Source organism: Oryctolagus cuniculus, chromosome 7, assembly GCF_051225735.1.
Source record: "Oryctolagus cuniculus isolate XC-2025 breed Fujian yellow rabbit chromosome 7, ASM5122573v1, whole genome shotgun sequence".
Taxonomy (NCBI): Eukaryota; Metazoa; Chordata; class Mammalia; order Lagomorpha; family Leporidae; genus Oryctolagus; species Oryctolagus cuniculus.
Genome location: NC_142873.1, coordinates 150,559,292 through 150,582,452, shown reverse-complemented (window position 1 = coordinate 150,582,452; position 23,161 = coordinate 150,559,292). Strand labels below are relative to the sequence as shown.

At 42.1% G+C, this 23,161-nt stretch overlaps 1 protein-coding gene across 50 annotated transcripts in view; it reads right to left on the bottom strand.

The window, feature by feature from the left end:
- The window catches only part of EIF4G3 (eukaryotic translation initiation factor 4 gamma 3), a 376,646-nt gene that overhangs the window by 251,812 nt on the left and 101,673 nt on the right, over positions 1-23,161 (bottom strand). For 45 of the 50 annotated variants that reach the window (XM_089301376.1, XM_089301377.1, XM_089301378.1 and 42 more), the window contains one exon: positions 22,673-22,748. The exons of 3 other annotated variants lie outside the window; for them this stretch is intronic. In XM_089301376.1, coding sequence (XP_089157502.1) covers positions 22,673-22,748 — 76 coding nt within the window. Of the gene's footprint in view, positions 1-9,769; positions 9,894-22,672; positions 22,749-23,161 lie in introns of those variants that run through there. 2 more of the 50 variants (XM_070079157.2, XM_070079156.2) reach the window with 2 other exon arrangements.

The following is a 23,161-nucleotide window of genomic DNA, read 5'->3' as shown; positions in this document are numbered from 1 at the left end:
ACCCACATGTGCTATCTGATAAAATGCTTGACTTTTCTAACAGGCTTTAATATCTTTTCTCCCACAAATCTTAACACCCAACCCAACTACCAAGAGTCTGATAATAATAATCTAAAGCCATAAATATTATTATACTTCTGTCCTTATTTTGCCTATAAATGTATCTCATAATCTATGAATTAGCCTTTCAAATTCTCTTTCTATGAACAAATCTGAGGTAAATACTTGAAACATGCTCTTACTTTTCTAGATTTTTCTGAAAAATTATGAAAAAATGCTTATTGAACAAAGATTAAAAATGCATACCATGATTCACCTAAAAATTAACAACACAGTCAAAGATTTTCAGGGATTTGTAAAAACTAAAGAAATTAAATATCATTCTATTGAACACTCTGTATCCCATATGGCAATAAAAACCATAGAGCCAACAGCTTACATGTACAATGGACAAACTTGCTAATCCATCATAATCTCTTATCTATAGGATGCCTTTGACAGCCAAATGCACTTTTTTTTTTTTTTTTAAACAGGCAGAGTGGACAGTGAGAGAGAGATGGAGAGAAAGGTCTTCCTTTGCCGTTGGTTCACCCTCCAATGGCCGCCACAGCTGGCGCACCGCACTGATCCGAAGCCAGGAGCCAGGTACTTATCCTGGTCTCCCATGGGGTGCAGGGCCCAAACACTTGGGCCATCCTCCACTGCACTCCCGGGCCACAGCAGAGAGCTGGCCTGGAAGAAGGGCAACCGGGACAGAATCCGGCGCCCCGACCAGGACTAGAACCCGGTGTGCCGGCGCCGCTAGGCGGAGGATTAGCCTAGTGAGCCACGGCGCCGGCCGCCAAATGCACTTTTAAAACATATAAAAGAAATTTTATGAAGTAAAAGTTAAATACTCCAGGTCTACCAAAGTGTACATTGTACATTACAAAATGCCCTCCCTATTCATGTCATCAACTTCATGGCATTAATAAATCGATGCCTTGAAAAATAATGATCTTCATTTCTTTTTCCTTAATTACAACTCCATTTACCACAATGTTAGTTATGAACATTCAATTTCCAAAAAGCTATTATATATTGATCCCCATTAGTTATTTTAAACAAATATGAAACTTGGGGCTGGCGCTGTGGTGTAGCAGGTAAAGCCATTGCCTGCAGTGCCATATGGGCACTGTTTTGAGACCCAACTGTCCCACTTCCGATTCAGCTCTCTGCTATGGTCTGGGAAAGCAGTGGAGGATTACCCAAGTCCTTGGGCCCCTGCACCTACACGGGAGACCTTGAAGAAGCTCCAGGCTCCCTGCTTCAGATCAGCCCAGCTCTGGCCACTGGAACCATTTGTGGAGTGAGCCAGCAGATGAAAGACACTCTCTCTCTCTCTCTCTCTGCGTCTGCCTCTCTGTAACTGTGCCTTTCAAATAAGTAAATAAATCTTTAAAAAACATATGAAACTCTAATAAATGGTCCTGATGGAAATATTCCATAGTTTGAAGAGATATATTTCTGGGGACAGCACTGTGGTGTAGTCTGTTAAACCTTTGCCTGCGGCACCGGCATCCCATATGTGCGCTGGTTCATGTCCCAGCTGTTTCCTCTTCCAATCTAGCTCACTGCTAATGGCCTGGGAAAGAAGTAGAGAATAACCCAAGTCCTTGGGCCCTGCACCCAAGTGGGAGACCCGGAGGAAGCTCCTGCCTCCTGGCTTCGGACAGGCTCAGCTCTAGTCATTGCTGCAATTTGGGGAGTGAACCAGCAGACAGAAGATCTTTGTCCTTCTATTTTTCTTTCTCTCTCTTCCCTTCTGTCTGTAACTCTTCCTCTCAAATAAATAAATAAATCTTAAACAAATAAAATGAGGTATATTTCTAAAGTTCTCTAAGGAACTTGATTATGATTTCTTCTGTCTTCTTTTCTGAGAAATTAAAAATCCATTTACAACTGGCATTAACACAGAGCACCCCCTATAGACTTAACACTAATACATTATTGAAGGAAAAAATCAAGTAAATACATATTAAATGTTTTAATTAGTATGTGATTTAACATTTAATGAGCAAATTTATATTAAATATTAACATGGAATACTAACTTTCATAAATGTGATTTATCAGCAGATATTAAGATGGACAGAAAAGCAGGCTTAGAATTTTCAAGAAGCAGGGTACAACAGACCTTTGACACATAAAAATGCTTTTCAAAACCTATGCCAAGATGGAAAGGTAAGTAAAACCTTTTTTTTTTTTCAAGATTTATTTATTTATTTGAAAGAGTTACAGAGATAGAGGGAAAGGGACAGAGATAGAGCTATTCCATCCACTCGTTCATTCCTCAGACAGCCACAATGGCCAAGGCTGGGCCAGCCAGAGCTGGGAGGCAGGAGCTTCCTTCCGTTGGTTCATCCCCCAAATGGCTGCCACGGCCAACGCTGCGCTGATCTGAAGCCAGGAGCCAGGTGCTTCTTCCTGGTCTCCCACGCGGGTGGCAGGGCCCAAGCACTTGGGCCATCCTCCACTGCACTCGCGGGCCACAGCAGAAAACTGTTTAGGAAAAGGAGCAACCGGGACTAGAACCCGGTACCCATATGGGATGCGGGCACCGCCGCAGGCGGATTAACCAAGTGAGCCAGGGCGCCGTTCCCCTTTCATCATATTTTCAAAGAAGTCCTAATCCCAAAAAGTAGAGTATTGCTTTTAACCTTACTTGTAAGAGTTAAAAAAAAATGAAGCAGCTGGCCACACAGTAAAATAATAATACTTCACAGGAAATATAAAGTCAAATAGACCTGTTTACAAATCACATTAACTTCTCTGAACCCCATCTGAAAGCTGCCATAAGGATTAAACTGTATCACAAATAGAAGCATTTAGCACAGCACATGGAACACAATTATCACTCAATAAATAATAACAATCCAACTTGAGTTTGAATCCAGCCTCTAAAACTTACTAGCTGAATGGCTTTAGGCAAGATACTTCACCTCTAAGAAAGAGGAATGAAATTACCTACTTTATACAGTTGTTGCAAGGATTAAATGAATTAGTAGACGTAAAATGCTTATAACAGCACAAGGTATATAACAAGTGTTACTGATGATAATGAAAAAAAAAAAGTCCTATAAATTCTGTCTGGTTCTTCACATTCAATTCCTCTGCCCAAATTTGGCCAATTTTTATATACATCTTATATGCAAGATTCTCAATCTTCACCTCAAAGGCTTTAATTAGATTGTGTCCATGTATTCCAACATCCAGTAAGAATGTAGCCCAAATTTTATGCCATCTATATTTTATGGCTCTGTTGGGGAGTTCATCTATGTCGCTCCCCCTCTTCGTGGAGGAACGACACAGGACCCTGCGCTGTTCTTTCATCTGCTCGGCCGTCCCCGGGTTTGCTGCTGGTTCTTCCCGGGTTGGCTACTGTCCCTTCCACCTCCATGGAAGGGCAGTTCCTCCTGGCCACATTCCCCACTTCCGCAGGGGAGTGGCACACTGCTGGCCGGCTCTCTCGGGGGCTGCACGGGTGTTCCCTTAGATGTTCCCCTTAGATGTTCCTGGTGCATGCCGTCTCTCTCCTCCTTTATAGTCCTCCTCCGCCAATCCTAACTCGGCTGCCCACACGCCGAGTACGCTGCTCTCCTCCAATCAGGAGCAAGTCCTACAGTTTATTGGTTGAACTGGAGGCAGCTGTGCAGAAGCTGTTTACTTCTCTCCCAGTGCCATATTGTGGGAGAGCAGATGCATAGAATAAGTCTTAATTCCAGTAACTTAGTCTAGTCCGGATTGCTCCCCACAGATCCCCCTTTCTTTTTATTTTTTGGCGTTGATACGCGCCTGTCTTCGGTGTCCCGCAGCACACACTCTGCTCTACTTGCTAGAGTTGCCACAGGTTCTTACACGTTCTATCAATCAGGCAAACCGAATCCGGGTCCTCTCTTCGCCATGTTGTGAGGAGGTTTTTAGGCGCTGATGCGTGCCTGTGTTCGGTGCCCTGCAGTGCATGCTCTGGTCGAGCCGCCTGTTGGTGCTTACCGCCCTAATCAGGCAGACCGAATCCAAGCTTTCTCATTGCCGTATTGTGGGGGAGACTTATTAGTGTTGGTTCGTGCCTATCTTCGGTGACCTGCAGCTCATACTCTGGTCGAGCTGCTTGCTGGTGCTTACTGCCTTAATCAGGCAGACCGAATCCAAGCCTCCTAATTGCTGTATTGTGGGGAGGCCTTACTGATGTTAATTCGTGCCTGTCTTCGGTGACCTGCGGCGCATAAGCTGCTAGCCGCCCGCAGGTGCTCATCGCCTCACTTAATCAGGCAGACCGAATCCAAGCTCTCACATTGCAGTGTTGTGGGGAGGCCTTTCTATTTCTCTACTTCTCTATCTCCGGGCATTCCTATTTCTCCCATTTTACTTCTATCTTCCAGCATTCCTATTTCTCTCATTTTACTTCTAAACTTCTGTTTCTCTTATCCCCGCGGCTTCCCGGCTCCCACCCCGCGGCAGCTTCACGGCTCCGCGCGGCTTCCCGGCGCCTCGCCCCGCCGGCGGGCTCCCGGCTCTGCGCGGCTCGGCTTCGCGCGCACACTCCGCGGTCTCTCACTAGCCCTTTCGCGTCTGAACCACGGCCTCGCGCCAGCCCCGCGTTCCCTATCTATTCACGCCCCATGCTCTCTCTGCACGCGGCGGCTTCCGCGAGTCACACAGCGTAGCTTGCGTCTCCGCCACTAGCATTCAATCCAAGTTCCCCGGGCTAGCCTGGCGAATTCAACCCAGCTTACGTCTCCGCCCCACGGTTTGGCTTCCCGTCCTTTGCTCCCTGGGCTAATCAGACGGATCCCAACCAGGCTTACGTTTCCGCTTCTGGTTTTAACTTTTCGCCCCCTATTCCCGGGCTAACTTGAGAATCCCAAAGTGGCTTTCGTTTCCGCCTCGGCCTGCCCCCCGCGGCTTCAATTTCCCTAACATTTTTCTCTACCCGGTATGTTTCCCCAAGCTTTCCTCCAACAATACTCCTCCCTCATTTCTCCTGGCCTCTCCCAACAGTCCGCATCCGAGTCTGTTCTAGCTTTCACTTTCGCTTTCGACCTTAGAGATTTCTCCCAGCTTCCCCCCGTAGTCCGTATCTGAGTCTGTGCCTAGGCTTTCAATAGCTTCTTTCGGCACCTTTTTCGTCCGGCTTTTCCCTAGGCTATTTGCTAGTCTCTCTCTCCGATATTTTCCCAGTTCTTCCCGTTTCTTCCCTCCTAAGTTTCCTATCCGTCCTAGGTTTCCTATCCGAGTCACGGCACCATTATGTCGCTCCCCCTCTTCGTGGAGGAACGACACTAAGCCCTGCCTCGGCTTCATATCCGAGTCACGGCACCATTATGTCGCTCCCCCTCTTCGTGGAGGAACGACACAGGACCCTGCGCTGTTCTTTCGTCTGCTCGGCCCTCCCCGGGTTTGCTGCTGGTTCTTCCCGGGTTGGCTACGGACCCTTCCACCTCCGTGGAAGGGCGGTTCCCCCTGGCCGCTTTCCCCACTTCCGCAGGGGAGCGGCACACCGCCGGCCGGCTCTCTCGGGGGCTGCACGGGTGTTCCCCTTAGATGTTCCCCTTAGATGTTCCCGGTGCATGCCGTCTCTCTCCTCCTTTATAGTCCTCCTCCGCCAATCCTAACTCGGCTGCCCACACGCCGAGTACGCTGCTCTCCTCCAATCAGGAGCAAGTCCTACAGTTTATTGGTTGAACTGGAGGCAGCTGTGCAGAAGCTGTTTACTTCTCTCCCAGCGCCATATTGTGGGAGAGCAGATGCATAGAATAAGTCTTAATTCCAGTAACTTAGTCTAGTCCGGATTGCTCCCCACAATCTAGACATCTGTCTCTGTTGAACCTGAACCATGATCCACTTCATCAAATATTTTTGCTATTAAGGATCCCTAACATCAATAAAAGGTGCTCTATAAATACATGTACATAGAATATTTGTTCCAATTTATGTATCATTCATGTCTCCTCACTTACCCATATGTACATAAAACAATGTCTAACCATATCATCTGGCAAAGTGAGAACTCTTAAAAACAAAGTCATAGTATCCACCATTGTTTTCACGTATTATCTGCCACAAAACCTTGCATGTAGCTGTCATTTAATAGATGTTTACAGAGTGAAATTCATCTCAATATCCTTCACACCTCGTAGCCTCTCCGCCAATGTCTAGGTCCCAAAAGTACTCTCTAAAAAGCCAGAGCCTCTTTCAGTTGTTTTGTATTCATAATGGTATGGAAATGGGACTTAAAACACTCTTTAGAATATCACAGAAAACAAATCTGTTCTCTACTTAGAAAGAAAGGCAATACAGAAAATGATTGGGTCTAATTAATTGAAATTTTTACCAAAAAAAAAAAATGCAGCAGCATCCAGATTTCATAAATGTTTGATGACATTAGCTATAAGGGCTGTCTAAGAAATACAGGGTGATATTTGTGATGGTTAAGGAGATGTTTTTAAAGTTAAGCTTCCAGAAGAAATAAAAGGTGAACCAAAAATATACTCAATCTTCAGTATTTGATAAATATTTCTGTAAATTTTAACCCACAATGATCTTCAAATACAATATAAGGTTTAGTTGACTACCTTATATTAAAAACTTGGTAAAATAGATACAGACCCAAAATGGAAAGTTGCAAAGCAATTTTTACTGCTAATCCAATATTATTTTTAGGTCTTCAGGGAAACTTAAGGCCATTGTTAAAAATCATTTGCATCTATTGACTGAATCAGGGGAGAATTACTAGCGATCTACAAAATAAATATTACACTGCCACAAAGACTGGGGGAGAGAGGACAATTCTAAAGTTTAACTTTTTTTTTAATTGCTGAGACAACACATCAACATATTTCTTGTTTAAAAGAGAGTAAAAGTAGTAGTGTTCACTTCAGCCCTCAAGTCCCACTCCACTTTTCTTCCTAATGGTAAACAATCTGATATCTATTCTTCAAAAACTATTCTACACATTTACAAATGTTTATTTTAATTTTTTTTATTTGACAGAGTTATAGACAGTGAGAGAGTGAAACAGAGAGAAAGGTCTTCCTTCCGTTGGTTTACCCCTCAAATGGCTGCCATGGCCAGAACTACAGGGATCGGAAACCAGGAGCCAGGTGCTTCCTCCCCAGTCTCCCATGTGGGTGCAAGGGCCCAAGCACCTGGGCCATCCTCCACTGCCTTCCTGGGCCACAGCAGAGAGCTGGACTGGAAGAGAAGCAATCGAGACTAGAACCTGGTGCCCATATGGGATGCCGGTGCCGCAGGTGGGAGATTAACCAAGTGAGCCATGGCACCGACCCCTACAAATGTTTATTTTATATTAAATGCGGTAATTCAATAATAATTACTCTGATGTTTATCTCCTTATTTATCAACATCAGAGATCTTTCCACATAAACACGCATACCTTAATTCATTCTTCTTCAAAATAGTCAAATGGTAGTTCATGGCATAGGTGTAACCACATTCTTTTTTATTTTCTTTATTTGAAAGGCAGAGAGAAAGACTAAAAAAAGCTCATCCATTTCTGGTTCATCTTCCAAACATTCATACTGATGACCAGAACAGGGACAGGTCAAAGCCAGGATCCAGGAACTCAATCCTGGTGTCCTATTTGGCTCCCAGTGATCCATGCATGTGGGCCATCACCTGCTGCCTCTTGTGTATCAGAAGGAAGCTGAAATCAATGCACTCCCATATGGGAGCTTAAAAACTGTAACAAACACCTACTCTGATTTGTTTTAACCTTAATTTTTAAAAGGTTAACTCCTTAATAACAAGAACTCTATCAACCACTGCTATTTTGATAGGCAAAGATGCAGGTACAATGATAAAAGAAAAATCAAATGCTACTGCCTTTTGACTAAGTTTCAGAAATGGCAGTTAACATATATTAGAACTTAACAGATCAAAACTAGAGAGAGCAGTTTTAGACTATTAAAGTTAAAACTGACATTCAATAAAGACACTTGATAGAGCAATAACATTTCATAAATAACTACGGAAGAGTAACAAACCTGCCAGGCAGACACGAGGGATGGGTCCCAGGAAACACTCATTTAGGGTTGAACCCACGGACCCTACTCTCTGCCTGGAGCCCACCAAAAACAGCCCACTTTGTGGTTTAATTCTTTGGTTAAAGTAACCTGATAGAATGGGAGCTCAGTAAAAATAGAAAAGTCTAGATTACAGCCACATGGGCCGAAAGCCTAAAGGTATGCAACTTCCAGATGTCAATCACAAGTGTCAATCATGAGCTTCACAGCCACATCATCAGTCAATATCCTTAAGCTTCAGGGATAAAAACCCCAAATCAGGAAGAAAGGGTGGTGCATTTCCTCTCAACAGGCTCATTTCTCTCTTGGAATGTATTTTAATAAACTTTGCTTTACCTACTTTTGTCTTTCTGAACATTACTTCACCACAAAAAAGAATCAAGGCAAGCCAGCAACCACTGGTCACAGATTAAATCTTTATTGAAGTGTCAAAAATATTATACAACCACCCACCACATCTTTATATAATAGGCAAATTTTCAATACTAGTTAATCAAAGTCATATGAGATACAAAGAAAATATGGGGAAATTCACTTAAGCTTGATTTAGTGTCCAATATACATAATTGATCTAAAAAAAGAAACATGCTAACCTATAAGCCAGAATTTTCCTGACATTCCACAGAAGTTTCCACAAATATTAACTGTATTCACTAACACCACCTGTAAAGCCTGTAATTTGGAATGCGTTTAGAGCTGTTTTCCAAATGCTACTATTCCATTTAAGTCAAACACAAAGAGAAAGAAATTATTTTTAAAATAAGGTGATAATAATCTACAACTGTAATAGCACCTGGGAAATACAGTTAAAATTATAGTATTTTTTTTGGACAGGTAGAGTTATAAAAAGTGAGAGAAAGAGACAGAGAGAAAGGTCTTCCTTCCGTTGGTTCACCCCCAAATGGCTTCTACAGCCGGCACTGCGCCAATCCAAAGCCAGGAACCAGGTGCCTCCTCTTGGTCTCCCATGTGGGTGAATGGGGCCTACCCAAGCCACAGCAGAGAGTTGGACTGGAAGAGGAGCAGCCGGGACTAGAACCAGCACTCATATGGGATGCTAGCCTCACAGGCAGAGGATTAACCAAGTGAGCCACAGTGCCGGCCCCAAAATTATAGTATTTCTACAAAAAAAGCTTCAGATAAAATTACTTAAAATGAATCAATGTGTCTAATAATATAGCAATGGCTAAAAAATATCAAAAATATTAACAATATTTAACACATAGGTTTGATACCACCCATCTTTTATCACCTAATTTTCTAAGTGTTCTCCATGCACACTTACTACTTTATTAAAGTTTACCTTTTTTGTTTAACATAGTTAGACTTACCATTACCTCGCATGAGTTCTTAAAACTTCGCTATTAAAAATGAAAAACATGGGGCCAGTGTTGTGGCACGGCAGTTTAGGTCACCACTTATAAGATGCTCGGCTTCTGCTCCAGCTCCCTGCTTGGGAAAGCAGGAGAAGATGACCCCAAGTCCCTGCCAACCTCATGGGAGACCCAGGTGGAGTTATGGGCTCCTGGTTCTCAGCCTGAACCGCCAAAGCCACTGTGGCCATTTGGAGAGTAAACTAGCGGATGGAAGATAGTGCACTCACTTGCTCTCTTCTGTCTCTTTTGCTCTGCCTTTCAAATATATTAATAAATCTTTGTTTAAAAATAAAAAATACAAGCATTTTACCTGACACCACATTAAATGTCCTCAGATTTAGTTTCAAATAAGCAGATTTCCATCCTACTTTTGAGGGCAGTAAAAGTAGAGAGGCGATGGAGTCAGCAGCTGCAGCTAAATATCTGAAGATCACGTATCAGCTTCAGCAATTCCAAGTGGATCTATTTCATTTGCCTTCATAACGACCTTTGTAGACAAGTACTATTATTATCTGTATTTTATTAATGAGCAAGCACACTGAGATGCAAAGAGGCGAAGACACTTGTCCCACAGTAAAACAGCTGCATGGGGAAGCACCGTTAGAGCTACTCTTAAGATTCTGCTCCCCACGGAACCTGCAAACTCTATTCTATCTAATATAATCAATATCCTGACTGAAATTTTGTCATGTGATTTCTGTACTAAAAACCTTCAACAGCTCCTTCTGTACATCAAAGAAAGTCCAAATGCCTTATACAAATCTTACAAAACTGACATGACCCACACCTTGTCAGCCTCTAGAAATGCACTTTCTAATGCAGTAGCCACATTCAGCTACCTACACTTTAATTAATGGAAATGAAAAAAACTTAGAATTCAGTTCCTCAGAGGCACTAGCCACACCTCAGGTGCTCAGCAGGCTTGTTCCTACTGTGCAGCATGGTGCTGAGCCTCCAATCCAGTCTCAGGAACACGAAGCTGCCATCACCAGAAGGCCTCTCCCCCCAGGAAAGCTTTGAAGCTGCTCTAACACCCCTCTGGAAGGTTCGCACTCCTCCTCCCTGTCTGAAGAGCTGAGTGCTGCTCATGGCTCAGTTATCACCTAAAATGCCATTTTCAGACTCTCCACTCTTATGAAAATAAAAACTACAGTTATAAGCACATTTTTTAAAAAGATCTGTTTATTTTATTTGAAAGGCAGAATTACAGAAAGAGAGGCAAAGACAGAGCTCTTCCACCCACTAGTTCACTCCCCAAATGGTGCTGGCCCCCAAATTTCAATATTTCTTGTGATCACACAAATGTTTTTGTGCCAGCACTTGCACTTTGAATATTCAGCTGCATCCGTTGCCTCCACACAATAAATGCCATTAGCACTCCCAATCTCCACCATTCAGCATAGCCAAATATGCCTCCTGACACTGCCAAAGGTCCCTCAGGAACAAAAACACCTCCAGTTGACCAAGGGAATTCCAAATAATTGGAGAATTGTGAGTTAAACTTTACAGCAATAACCCAACAATAAAATATTCTCCTAGTGTGCATCCTGGGAGGCAGCAGGGATGGCTCAGACCCAACAAAGTTCTCAACACCCAGCACAGGCCTGGCCAAGCCATGGCTGTTAGATGTATTTGGAGGGTGAACCAAATAAATGGAAGATCTCTATCTGCCTTTCAAGCTAAAAAAAATCCAAATTAAAAAAATTAAAAAAAAAAAAACTCCTATAAAATTTCCCCATTATTGGGGCCAGTGCTGTGGTGTAACAGGTAAAGCCGCTGCCTACAGTGCCAGCATCCTATATGGGCGCTGGTTCAACTCCCAGATGCTCCACGTCCGATCCAGCTCTCTGTTATGGCCTGGGAAAGCCGTAGAAGATGGCCCAAGTGCTTGGGCCCCTGTGCCCACGTTGGAGACGCGGAAGAAGCTCCTGGTTCCTAACTTCGGATTGGTATAGCTCCAGCTGAGGCAGCCAATTAGGGAGTAAACCAGCTGATAGAAACCCTCTCTCTCTCTCTCTCTCACTCTCTCTGCCTCTCCTTCTCTCTCTGTGTAACTGACTTTCAAGTAAATAAATAAATCTTAAAAAAAAAATTCCTCATTATTACAGAACTGAGAAACGGGCACTTAAAGCTTTACTAATTTTGTGAACAAAATGACATGATTATTTTATCAAAATTAAACATCCTTCCACAGTCCTATACCTGCTGCTACTTCTTTTATGAATTATGAAATATCACTTTGGGTCACAGTAGCAAAGTTGTCAAGATACAATGAGAAGGACATCCTCCTGTACTGCTTGCTGCAAATGTGGAAACTATCACACTTTACAATGTCAATGAAGTATTGAAAACTGAAGCAGTTCAAATTGTATACACATATTTTAACTCACTGATGCTGCTTCTGGAATCTTAACCAAATGAAATAATCTTTAATAGAAAAAACTACACATACACATAGACCTTTGAATACATATTACATATGTAAATATGTAAATATCAAAGTTATTAAAACAGCAAATAAAGAAGGTAGAATCTTTAAGCTATTAACACTAGTTTCTAAATTTATCATTTATGTATATTATGGCTCACCTCCTTGGGACGCTACTTAAGCTGTCTGAATTATGATTATGGGTGCTATGTAATAATCATTCACTATACAACTATACACTAAAAAACAACACCTTGGCAGTGGGCATTTGCCCTAGTAGTTACAGACTTCAACAAATAGTTAAGTAGAAAAACCACTGTTACTCAAAAGTACAGACAAGGGCTATAAACAATAATCAAATCTTAAAGTCAATTTTACTTATATACATCACTTTTTTTGTAATCTGCATATTCATTACTACAAATCAAGGAAAACATAAGATATTTGTCTTTTTGGGACTGGCCTATTTCACTAAGCATAATGGTCTCCACTTGCATCCATTTTGTTGCAAAAAATTGTGTATATATACACGATTATCCAGTCATCAATTGGGTTGATTGCATATATTAGCCATTATGAATTGAGTTGCTATAAATATGAGGGTACAGAAAATTCTTTCATATGCTGATTTCATTTCCTTTGGATAAATTCCCAGGGGTGGAATGGCTGAGTCATGTGGTAGATCTATTTTCAGATTTCTGAGGAATATACATACTGTCTTCCATAATGGTTGTATGAGATTACATTCCCATTAACAGCGCTTTAGAGTACCTTCTCCCCCACAACCTCACCAGTATTTATTATTTCTTGATTGCTGGATGATAGCCATTCTAACTGGGGTGAGGTGAAATATTATTGCGGCTTTTTCATTTCCCTGAGAACTAGTGATTCTGAGCATCTTGTCATGTGTCTGTTGGCCATTTTTATATCACCCTTTGAAAAACACCTGTTCATTTGCTTAGCCCATATTACTTACTGGATTGCTTAATTTGCTTTTGTTGAGTTCCTCGAGCTTCTTATTTATTCCGGGTATTAATCCTTTATCAGTTACATAGATGGCAAACACTTTTTCCCATTCTGTTGGTTACCTTGTAGTTGAGTGTTTACTTGCAGCTGAGAAGTTTCTTAGCTCGATGTAATCCATCTGTCTATCTTTGCCCTTACTGTCTGTGCTGCTGGGTCTTATTCAAGAAGTCTTTGCCTATAACCAATGTACTACAGAGTTTCCCCTATGTTTCATTCTAGTAACGTGATGGTTTCAGGTCTTAGATTTAGATCCCTGCTCTATTCTAAGATGATTTTTGTATATAGTGTAAGGCAGGGGTCCTTTTTAATACTTCTGCATGCAAAAATCTGTTTTTCCCAACATCATTTCTGTCCTTTCTCCAGGTGTGATTTTAGCTCATTTGTCAAAAATTAGTTGGTTGTAGATGTGTGGATTAATTTCCAAGGTATCTAGCCTATTCCATTGGTTGATGTGTCTATTCTTGTGCCAGTACCAAGCTGTTTTGATGCAACTGCCCTGTAATATGTCTTGAAAGCAGGTATTATGATGTCACCAGCTTTATGTTTATTATTTAAGATTGCTTTAGCTATTCAGGGTCTCCTTGTGATTCCATATGAATATCAGGGTCATTTTTTCTATATCTGAGAAAATTGTCTTTGGTCTTTTGATTGGGATCACACTGAATCTGTGAATTACTTTGGGTACTATGGAAATTTTGAGGATATTAATTATTCCAATCCATCAACATGGAATACTTTTCCCTTTTTTTGGTGTCTTCTAATTCTTTCCATAATGTTTTAGAATTTTCATTGTAGAGATCTGGTTAAATTTATCCCAAGGTATTTAACTTTTCTTTATTTTTTTAAAGATTTTACTTAATTATTTGAAAGGCAGAGTTATAGAGAGGCAGAGCAAGTGGAGAGAAAGAGGTAGAGATAGAGATAGAGACAGAGACAGAGACAGAGACAAGACAGAGACAGAGAGAGTCTTCCATCCACTGATTCACTCTCCAAATGGCCACAATGGCTGGAACTGGGCCGATCCAAAGCCAGGAGCCAGGAGCTTCTACCAGGTTTCCCACCTGGGTACGGGGGCCTAAGCACTTGGGCCATTTTCCTATGCTTTCCCAGGACATAGCAGAGAGCTGGATCAGAAGTGGAGTAGCTAGGACTTGACCTGGTGCCCATATGGGATGGCAGCACTGCAGGTGGCAGTCTTACCCACTATGCCACAGCCATGGCCCTTGGCATTTACATTTTTTATAGTTACTGTGAATGTGACTCATCTTGTAAGTTCTTTCTCAGCCATGCATTGTTTGTGTATAAAAAGCTACTGATTTTTAAAAAAATATTTATTTTACTTATTTAAAAGGCAGAGTTACAGGAAGAAAGAGAGAAAGAGAGACAGAGAGAGAGAGAGAGAGAGAGAGAGAGAGAGGCAGAGAGGGCTTCTATCTGCTGGTTCACTCCTGAAATGCCCACAATGGCCAGGGCTGGGCCAGGCCAAAGCCAGGAGCTAGGAACTTCACCTGTGCCTCCCACAAGGGTGGCAGAGGCCCAAGCATTTGGGCCATCCTCTCGTTTTCCCAGGTGTATAAGCAGGAAGCTGAATCAGAAGTGGAGCAGCCAGGACTTAAACTGGTGTCCCTATGGGATACTGGCATCAAAGGTGGAGCTCTACCAGCCACACCAAAACGCTGGCACCAGCTATTGATTTCTGAGTGTAGATTTTATACTTTGCAACTCTGCCAAACTCTCTTACATGAATTCCAACAATTTCTTAGTGGAGTCTTCTGGTTTCCCTATGTATAGGATTATCTCATCTGCAAACAGGAATAATTTTACTTTCTTCCTTCCCAGTTTTATCCCATTGATTTCTTTTTCTTATCTAGTGGCTCTGGCTAAAACTTCCAGAACTAAATTGAATAGTAATGGTGAGAGTGAGTTAATTTTTGAATTAGATCACACAAAGCTATAGAAAAAAAAAACAAAATTTTATCAAGTATAGACAAGCTAAAAGAATCTTGAGGGGCTGACACCGTGGCTTAGAAGGTTAAGCCTCTGCCTACAGTGCTGGTATCCCATCCGGGAGCACGTTTGAGTCCTGGCTGCTCCACTTCTGATCCAGTTCCTTGCTAATGCGCCTGGGAAAACTATGGAAGATGGCGCAAAACCTTGGGCCCCTGCACCCACAGGAGAAGAACCAGAGGAACTCTCGGCTCCTGGCTGCAGCCTGGCCCAACCCCGGCTGCTGTAGTCATTTGGGGAGCAAACCAGCAGATGGAGGCTATCTCCATGCACCCCCGTCTCTCCTCTTCCTCTGTATCTTTACCTTTCAAATAAATAAATAAATCTTTAAAAAAATAATAATCATGGGGCCAGTGCTGTGGTGTAGCAGGTAAAACTGCCACCTGCAGTGCCGGCATCCCATTTGGGCACCAGTTCAAGTCCTGGATACTCCACTTCCGATCCAGCTCTCTGCTGTGGCCTGGGAAAGCAGTAGAAGATGGCCCAAGTCCTTGGGCCCCTGCACCAGCATGAAAAGACAGAGGAAGCTCCTGGCTCCTGGCTTTGGATCGGTGCAGCTCTGGCCTTTGCGGCCAATTGGGGAGTGAATCAGTGGATTGAAGACCTCTTTCTCTCTCTCTCTCTCTGCCTCTCCTTCCCTCTCTGTGTAACTCTGACTTTCAAATAGATAAATAAATCTTTAAAAAAATTCATGATGTTTTATGGTACTAAATAGCAATTCATTTAATAAAGAGCAAGTTAAGTAGCTAATGGTAATTTTCATAAGGAGTTAATAAGAAATTCTTCCCATCTCCTAGAATATAGACTGCTGCTTCTTGTAGTAGTGTCACTGTTCCATTAAGTGTATCCTTCTAAGTGGATTTAAAAACAAGTTTCTTTAAACAAAATATGTAAGAAAATATTGTGCAAAATGGTAAAATTCCATACATTAAAGAAGCTTGCCAATATAAGAAAGTTATCAATTTATTTAACTGGGACCTCTTTAGTTTTGCCATTTCCCCTCTACCATATAATATATGCTCTTCCTGCTAGAGTTTAGAAAATATTTCCTTGAGTCCTTTTAAATTCCTATGATCAATTACCCTATTGTAATTATGACTAATGAGGAATAGTGACATAAACTTTTCCTCTCATCCCTGATTAATGTTCCAAGGACAAACTTGTATAAATGAAGTTAAAATAAGTAAATATAAATTAACCATACCAAAAATATGTAACATAAAGGCATTCTAAAAGTTGAGTCCAACTGGTAATATTTCTTTGATTATTACAGAGAACCTATCTAAAATGCCGGACATACAAGTCTCTATAACAGACTTAATTTTAAAGTAAAATCTCTGTGGAATTTTAAAAGACTGGCCAAGTATCTTACTGCCTTTCAAGGAATTTAACCAACTCAATGAAAGTGACATATGGGCACCATATGCCAAGGCAGTAGGAGATGAACTGAGGGTGAGCCTTTATTTTATGACACAAAAATGATGGTAATAAACATAGGCATCAGAGGAATAAAGATCAATACATTCCTCTAGAGCAGAGACAAAAGTAAACTAAGGACTTCAAAGCACCTGCTGAACCACTTTCCTACCAATTCAGCTAACATTGCATGCAAAATTGTAAAAGTGATACAGACTTAACTTATTAACAATGGAAATAACTTATTAAAAAGTGGAGAACACCATATTTAAGATAACTGATCCTGCCTAAAATTTCTTGTCTTCTCAGAACAGGCACAATATACAACATTCATATCATATACACTTTATGAACTAATCAAAGGACTACATACATGGTAGTAATTTTCAATAGTAAAAATCAAATTTGATCTAACAATAAACAAATTATAAAACACGTTTTCAAACATTTCATGTAAACTATGTTCAAGCTCTGCGCCATTAGTCATGGGATTTTGATAATATCCAAACACTAAGTTTGGGGTCAGCACTCTGGTGTGGTGGGTTAAGCCACTGTCTGCAGCACCAGCATCCTACATGGGTGCTAGTTTGAGTCTTGGCTGCACTACTTCTGATCCAGCTCCAATAAAATGCCTGGGAAAACAGAACAGGACAGGGCCCATGTGGGAGAGCCAGATCAAGCTCCTGGCTCCCTGGCTTCGGCCTGGTCCAGCCCTGGTCAGTGCAGCCATTTGTGGAATGAATCAGCAGACTGAAATCTCTCTCTGTCTCTCCCATCTTTCTCTGTAACTCTGACTTTCAAATAAATAAATAAATCTTTAAAAAAAATAGCAAGTCTGCAGAATCATAAGTCCTCTCATTTATATCGAACCTTAACATTCTGGTCTTTTTCTTACTTTAAATTTGAAAGGTATTAAGAGACACACAAAGAATATCTCTTATCCTCTTGTTCACTCCCCTAATGCCCACAAAGTTGGTTGGGATTGGGCCAAGTCAAAACTGTGATACAGGAACTCAACCTAGGTCTCCCATGTGGGTGACAAGGACCCAACTGCTTACCATCTACATTGGCAGAGGCTGGAATTGGGAGCAGAGCCAGAACAAGAACCCAGGCACTCTGATACAGGATGCAAAGATCCAAGGCAGCACTTTAACCGTGGTGTCAATCCTATCCCCACATTACTATTCTTTAACTCAGCAATCGCTCTTTTAGAAAGCTATTCTACAAAAAAAAATTCCAAAGTATGAAAATGGCTTTAACTTCAAAACAGCAAAAACCAGAAACAAACTAATGCTTAACCCCCACCAAAACAGTGTTTGCATATATTAAATTTATTTTCTCAAAAAAACAAAACAAAAAAAAAAAACAAAAACAAAAAAAACAAAACTTGTTCCTCACCCATTTTTTTAGCTCCATAAACAGAACTGCATTCACTGTTGCTCAAGTCAAGATCCATGACACCATCCTTGACGGCTCTCTCACATATACTACAACTAAGATATCACCATATCCTACTGACTTTGCTCTTAAAATAGATAAAAATCCCACTACTCAGATCTGTAACTGCTATCACTTTAGAGCAAACCACAACCACCTTACACCTGCACTACTACAATACTCTTCTAACTGATCTCCTCGCTTCACTATCACCAAAAACCACCACCTCCCCTCATCACAGGCTATTTGACACAAACTAGCTACAGTGACCTTTTATAATATAATACAGATCTATGCTTTTAATCTTCCATTGACTTTCATTACAATTGGATGAAAATTAAAATATTAACCATGGTCTATAAAGCCCCATATAATCTGATTCACTAAATCTAAACTCTCTCCTCTCCAGCCATTCTTACTTCCTTGCATTTCCAAGACTATACTAAGCCTCTTGCTATCTCTGGGTCACTGCTCTGCTGTTCCTTCTTTTTTTTTTTTTTTAAAGATTTATTTTATTTATTTGAAAGTCAGAGTTACACACAGAGAGAAGGAGAGGCAGAGACAGAGAGGTCTTCCATCCACTGGCTCACTCCCCAGTTTGCAGCAACGGTCAGAGCTGTGCCAATCTGAAGCTAGAAGCCAGGAGCTTCTTCCAGATCTCCCAAGCAGGTGCAAGGGCCCAAGGACATGGGCCATGCTCTACTACTTCCCCAGGCCACAGCAGAGAGCTGGATCGGAAGTGGAGCAGCCAGGTCTGCAGGCAGTGGCTTTACCCACTATGCCACAGCGCTGGCACCTCTGCTCTTCCTATTATTGGAAATGCTCTTTCTCTACAAATCTTAGGTTTCCACTTGAATGCTATTTTTTCAAAGACAACCTGCCTGAGAGTCCTAGCTAGCTAAGGTGGCAGGTACAGTTATTCCCTACTCTTTTATTTTGCCTCTTGCCTCATTTTCATCAAAATATATATTACTATTCAATAGTTTGCCATCTTTCAACTCCACAAAAATGTAAACTCCATAGGGCTGAGGGTTTGTTCTGTTCACTACTGACTACTATATCCTCAACACCTTGAACACTGCTTGACACACATTAAAAACTGCAGAAGTATATTTCAATTTGGAGTGATTAAATTCTTATAATAAAACAACATAAAACAATTTATTATTATTTTTTTTTTTGACAGGCAGAGTGGACAGTGAGAGAGAGAGACAGAGAGAAAGGTCTTCCTTTGCCGTTGGTTCACCCTCCAATGGCCGCCACGGCCGGCGCACTGTGGCCCATCGCGCTGATCCGATGGCAGGAGCCAGGTGCTTTTCCTGGTCTCCCATGGGGTGCGGGGCCCAAGCACCTGGGCCATCCTCCACTGCACTCCCTGGCCATAGCAGAGAGCTGGCCTGGAAGAGGGGCAACCGGGACAGAATCCGGTGCCCCGACCGGGACTAGAACCCGGTGTGCCGGCGCCACAGGCGGAGGATTAGCCTATTGAGCCGCGGCACCGGCTAAAACAATTTATTTTTTAAGAAATAGCAGGGGCAGGCTGTAGTACAGAGGGTAAAGTCGCCACCTACATGCTGGCATCCCACATGAGTGCCAGTTCGAGTCCTGGCTGCTCCACTTCTGACTCAGCTTCTTGCTAATGGCCTGGGAAAAGCATCTGAGGATGACCAAAGTGCTTGGGTCCCTGCTACCCATACGGGAGACCTAGGTATAGCTCCTGGCTCCTGGCTTTGGGGAACTATCTGTGGAATGAATCAGTGATGGAAGACCTCTCTCTCCATGTCTATCGTTTTCTCTCTATAACTCTTGAAAATAAATAAATAAATAAATAGGAAGGAAGGGAGGGGTGGGGGGAGGGAGGGAGGAATGTCAGCTGCTATGGTGTCATCCATTTCTCTGGCACTCGGGAAGGATGCTGGTGTTGAGGACTGTAACTACTCTGGTACTCCGTGCTTCAGTGAAACCTCTGATGAGCCATCTGGACAAAAGGTCTGTGATTTCATTTTTTTGGAGGGTTTGCCATCTCCTTGCATGTTGCAGCATGGAAAATGTTTATTATGAAAAAACTATTCATGAATGCCAAAATTTTTTGATCCAAAATAAACATCTTTTAATTCCATTTCACTAAGAACTTTTTCAATTATCCCCATATGTAAACACTGGGTATAACTGCTCTTCTTGAAGAGACAACACTTCAGTTATTTTCAGACTGTAAATGTGCCTCATAAACCAAACAATTAAGAATCACTGTTGGGGCTGGCGTTGTGACGTATGGGTAAAGCGTCCACCTGCAGTGCTGGCATCCCATATGGATGCCAGTTCATGTCCCAGCTGCTCCACTTCCAATCCAGCTCTCTGCTATGGCCTGGGAAAGCAGTACAAGATGGCCCATAGTCCTTGGGCCCCCGCACCCACATGGGAGACCTGGAAGAAGCTCCCAGCTTCGGATCGGCACAGCTCTGGCCATTGCAGCCAACTGGAGAGTAAACAAGTGGATGACGGAAGACCTTTCTCTCTGCCTCTCCTTCTCTCTCTGTGTAACTCTGACTTTCAAATAAATAAATAATCTTAAAAAAAAAAAAAAAAAAAAGGAATCACTGTCCAGGGCAGGCCTTGTGATGCAGCAGGTTAAGCCACCATTTGGGATGCTACATCCTGTATCAAAATGCCAGTTTGAGTCCTGCTTCATGCATTTTTTTGATCCAGCTTCCTGCTAATATATACTGTGAGGGAACAGATAATACCCTAAGTGCTAGGACTTCTGCCACGCACATAGGAAACCAGAAGAGTTCCAGGCACTTGGCTGCCACCTGGCCAAGCCATGGCTATTACAGCCGTTTGGGGAGTGAACTAGTAGCTGGAATATTTTTCTATGTGTCATTCTGCCTTTCAAATAGATGAAAATAAATAAAATTTAAAAAGAATCACTGTCCTATCACCACTTTAGAATACAATTATTTATTTAGCAGTATCATTCATGAGACTTCATTTTCATTTTGTTTGAATGTGAACAGAGTAAGAGAGAGAACAACAGATAGACATTTTCTGTGTGTTAGTTCACTCCCTAAATGCCACCAACAGACAGGGCTGAGCCAGGCTGAGGCCAGGAGCCTAAAGCTCAGTCTGAGTCTCTAAGGGGATGGCAGGGATCCAACTACTTAAGTCATCATCTACTGCACATTAACAGGAAGCTGGACTGGAAGCATAGTAAGCTGAGACTCAAACCAGGTATTCGCTTATGGCATACAGGCATCTCAAGAGGTGATTTAACCATTGTACCTAACACCCATCCCGAGACTATGAGTTTCTTTTCTTTTTTTTTTTTTTTTTAAGGTTTTATTGATTTGAAAGGCAGAGTTAGAGAGAAAGGAGAGAGACAGAGAGATCTTACATCTGTTGGTTCACTCCCCAAATGGCCACAACTGGGGAATGGGCCAGGCCAAAGGCAGTAGCTAGGAGCTTCATCCAGGCCTCTCTCACAGGTGCAGGGGCCCAAGACAAGCACGTAAGCCATCTTCCACTGCCTTCCCAGACAGAACAGCAGGGAGCTGAATCAGAAGTGGAGTAGCGTGGGCCAGCACCATGGCTCACTTGGTTGATCCTCTGCCTGTGGCGCCGGCATCCCACATGGGCGCTGGTTCTGGTCCCGGATGCTCCTCTTCCAGTCCGCTCTCTGCTGTGGCCTGGGAAGGCAGTGGAGGATGGCCCAAGTGCTTGGGCTCCTGTACCCGTGTGGGAGACCAGGAGGAAGCACCTGGCTCCTGGCTTTGGATCGGCGCAGCACCAGCTGTGGAGGCCATTTGGGGGGTGAACCAACAGAAGGAAGACCTTTCTCTCTGTTTCTCTCTCTCTCACTGTCTAACTCTATCTGTCAAATAAATAAAATTACTAAAAATAAATAGAAGCGGAATAGCCAGGACTCGAACAGGCACCATATGGGATGCTGTTATTGCAGGCAGCACTTTAACCCACAATGCCACAACACCAGCCCCTGAGTTTCTTTAAAACACACAGTGTACCCATAAGAATAAAAGATATGCTCAACTATTAAAAAGACAGGCTTAAATCAGAAAATCCCCTAAACTCCCCTAGATTCACTGTAAGATATCTAAAATTTGCTTTAAATTTTATTACATAAAACTGGTAAATCTCCCTTCATTTTTGAATTATAATCAATCATTTAATATAAAAAATTAAATTTCTCCTAAAACCAGTATTCATTATTCTAGCAGCATTGTAATATGGTAATTTGAGTGATTAAAAAAGCTAAAAATAAAAATGTTTAAGTTAATAAAAGCAAAATTTAAAAAGTTTAAGATACAACATCCAAAAACAAAGTAAAACTCAGTCAATAAAAAGAATCCTTGCACATGGCCAGAGGTTACCATTTATAGAGAAAGGGGGGTAGACATTTAGCCTAACAGTTAAGGTGCCAGTTAAGCTATGTCCCAGAACACAGTATGGGGGTTCAGTCCCAGGTGTGGCTCCTGACTCCTGCTTCCTAACGATGCGACCCTCGGAGGCAGTAGTGATGACTCAAGAAACCTGGTTCCTGCCACCTATGTGGAAGACCTTGACTGAGCTCCCAACTAACAGATTTGGACAGTCTAGTCTTGGCCATTGTGGGGGATTTGAGAAGTAAACCAGCAGATGAGAAATGTCTCTCTTGCTCTCAAATTTCTAAAAATGCTTTTTTAATTTATTGAGAAAGGAAAAATATTTGTTTCACCTTCGCTTCCTGGATTAATAGGAAACGTGCTTATTTACCTTATTACATTATATACATCTATCTAATTCTATTTGTGATTTACTTGTAATCAAGCAAACATTGCCTGCAATACCAAGGGTTCAAGTGCAAAAGCAGAAACACAACATGACAAACAGCCTTAAGACACTCACCGTGCTGTAGACTGCTGAGACCGTGGGAGTGAAGATTCGGTCCTCAAGAGGCTGCTGCACAGGACCTCGGGGAATTCTACAACAGTGAGTTAAGGATAACTCAAAAAATGGATTGTTTTAGCAGTAACAGAAAATTAACCCCCACAAAATTCTGCCAATGATCCAAACATTTTTCAGCAATTTGTAGTTGTATCCTTCTCAGCAAAAATTGGAAAACAATGTATTTCATATTTTAAGGTCATTAAATCAACCTCTCTAAAAGTAATTCCCATGATAAATATTCCATGGAATCTCAAAACAAAAACAATACAACACAGCTTCTTGGGCCCCTGTGCCCACATGGGAAGACTCGGAGAAAGCCCCCAGCTCCTGGCTTTGGATCGGCACAGCTGCTGTGGCCATTTAGGGAGTGAACCAGAGGATAGAAGACCTCTCTCTATATAACTCCTTCAATTAATAAAATAAATCTTGGGGCCAGCGCTGTGGTAC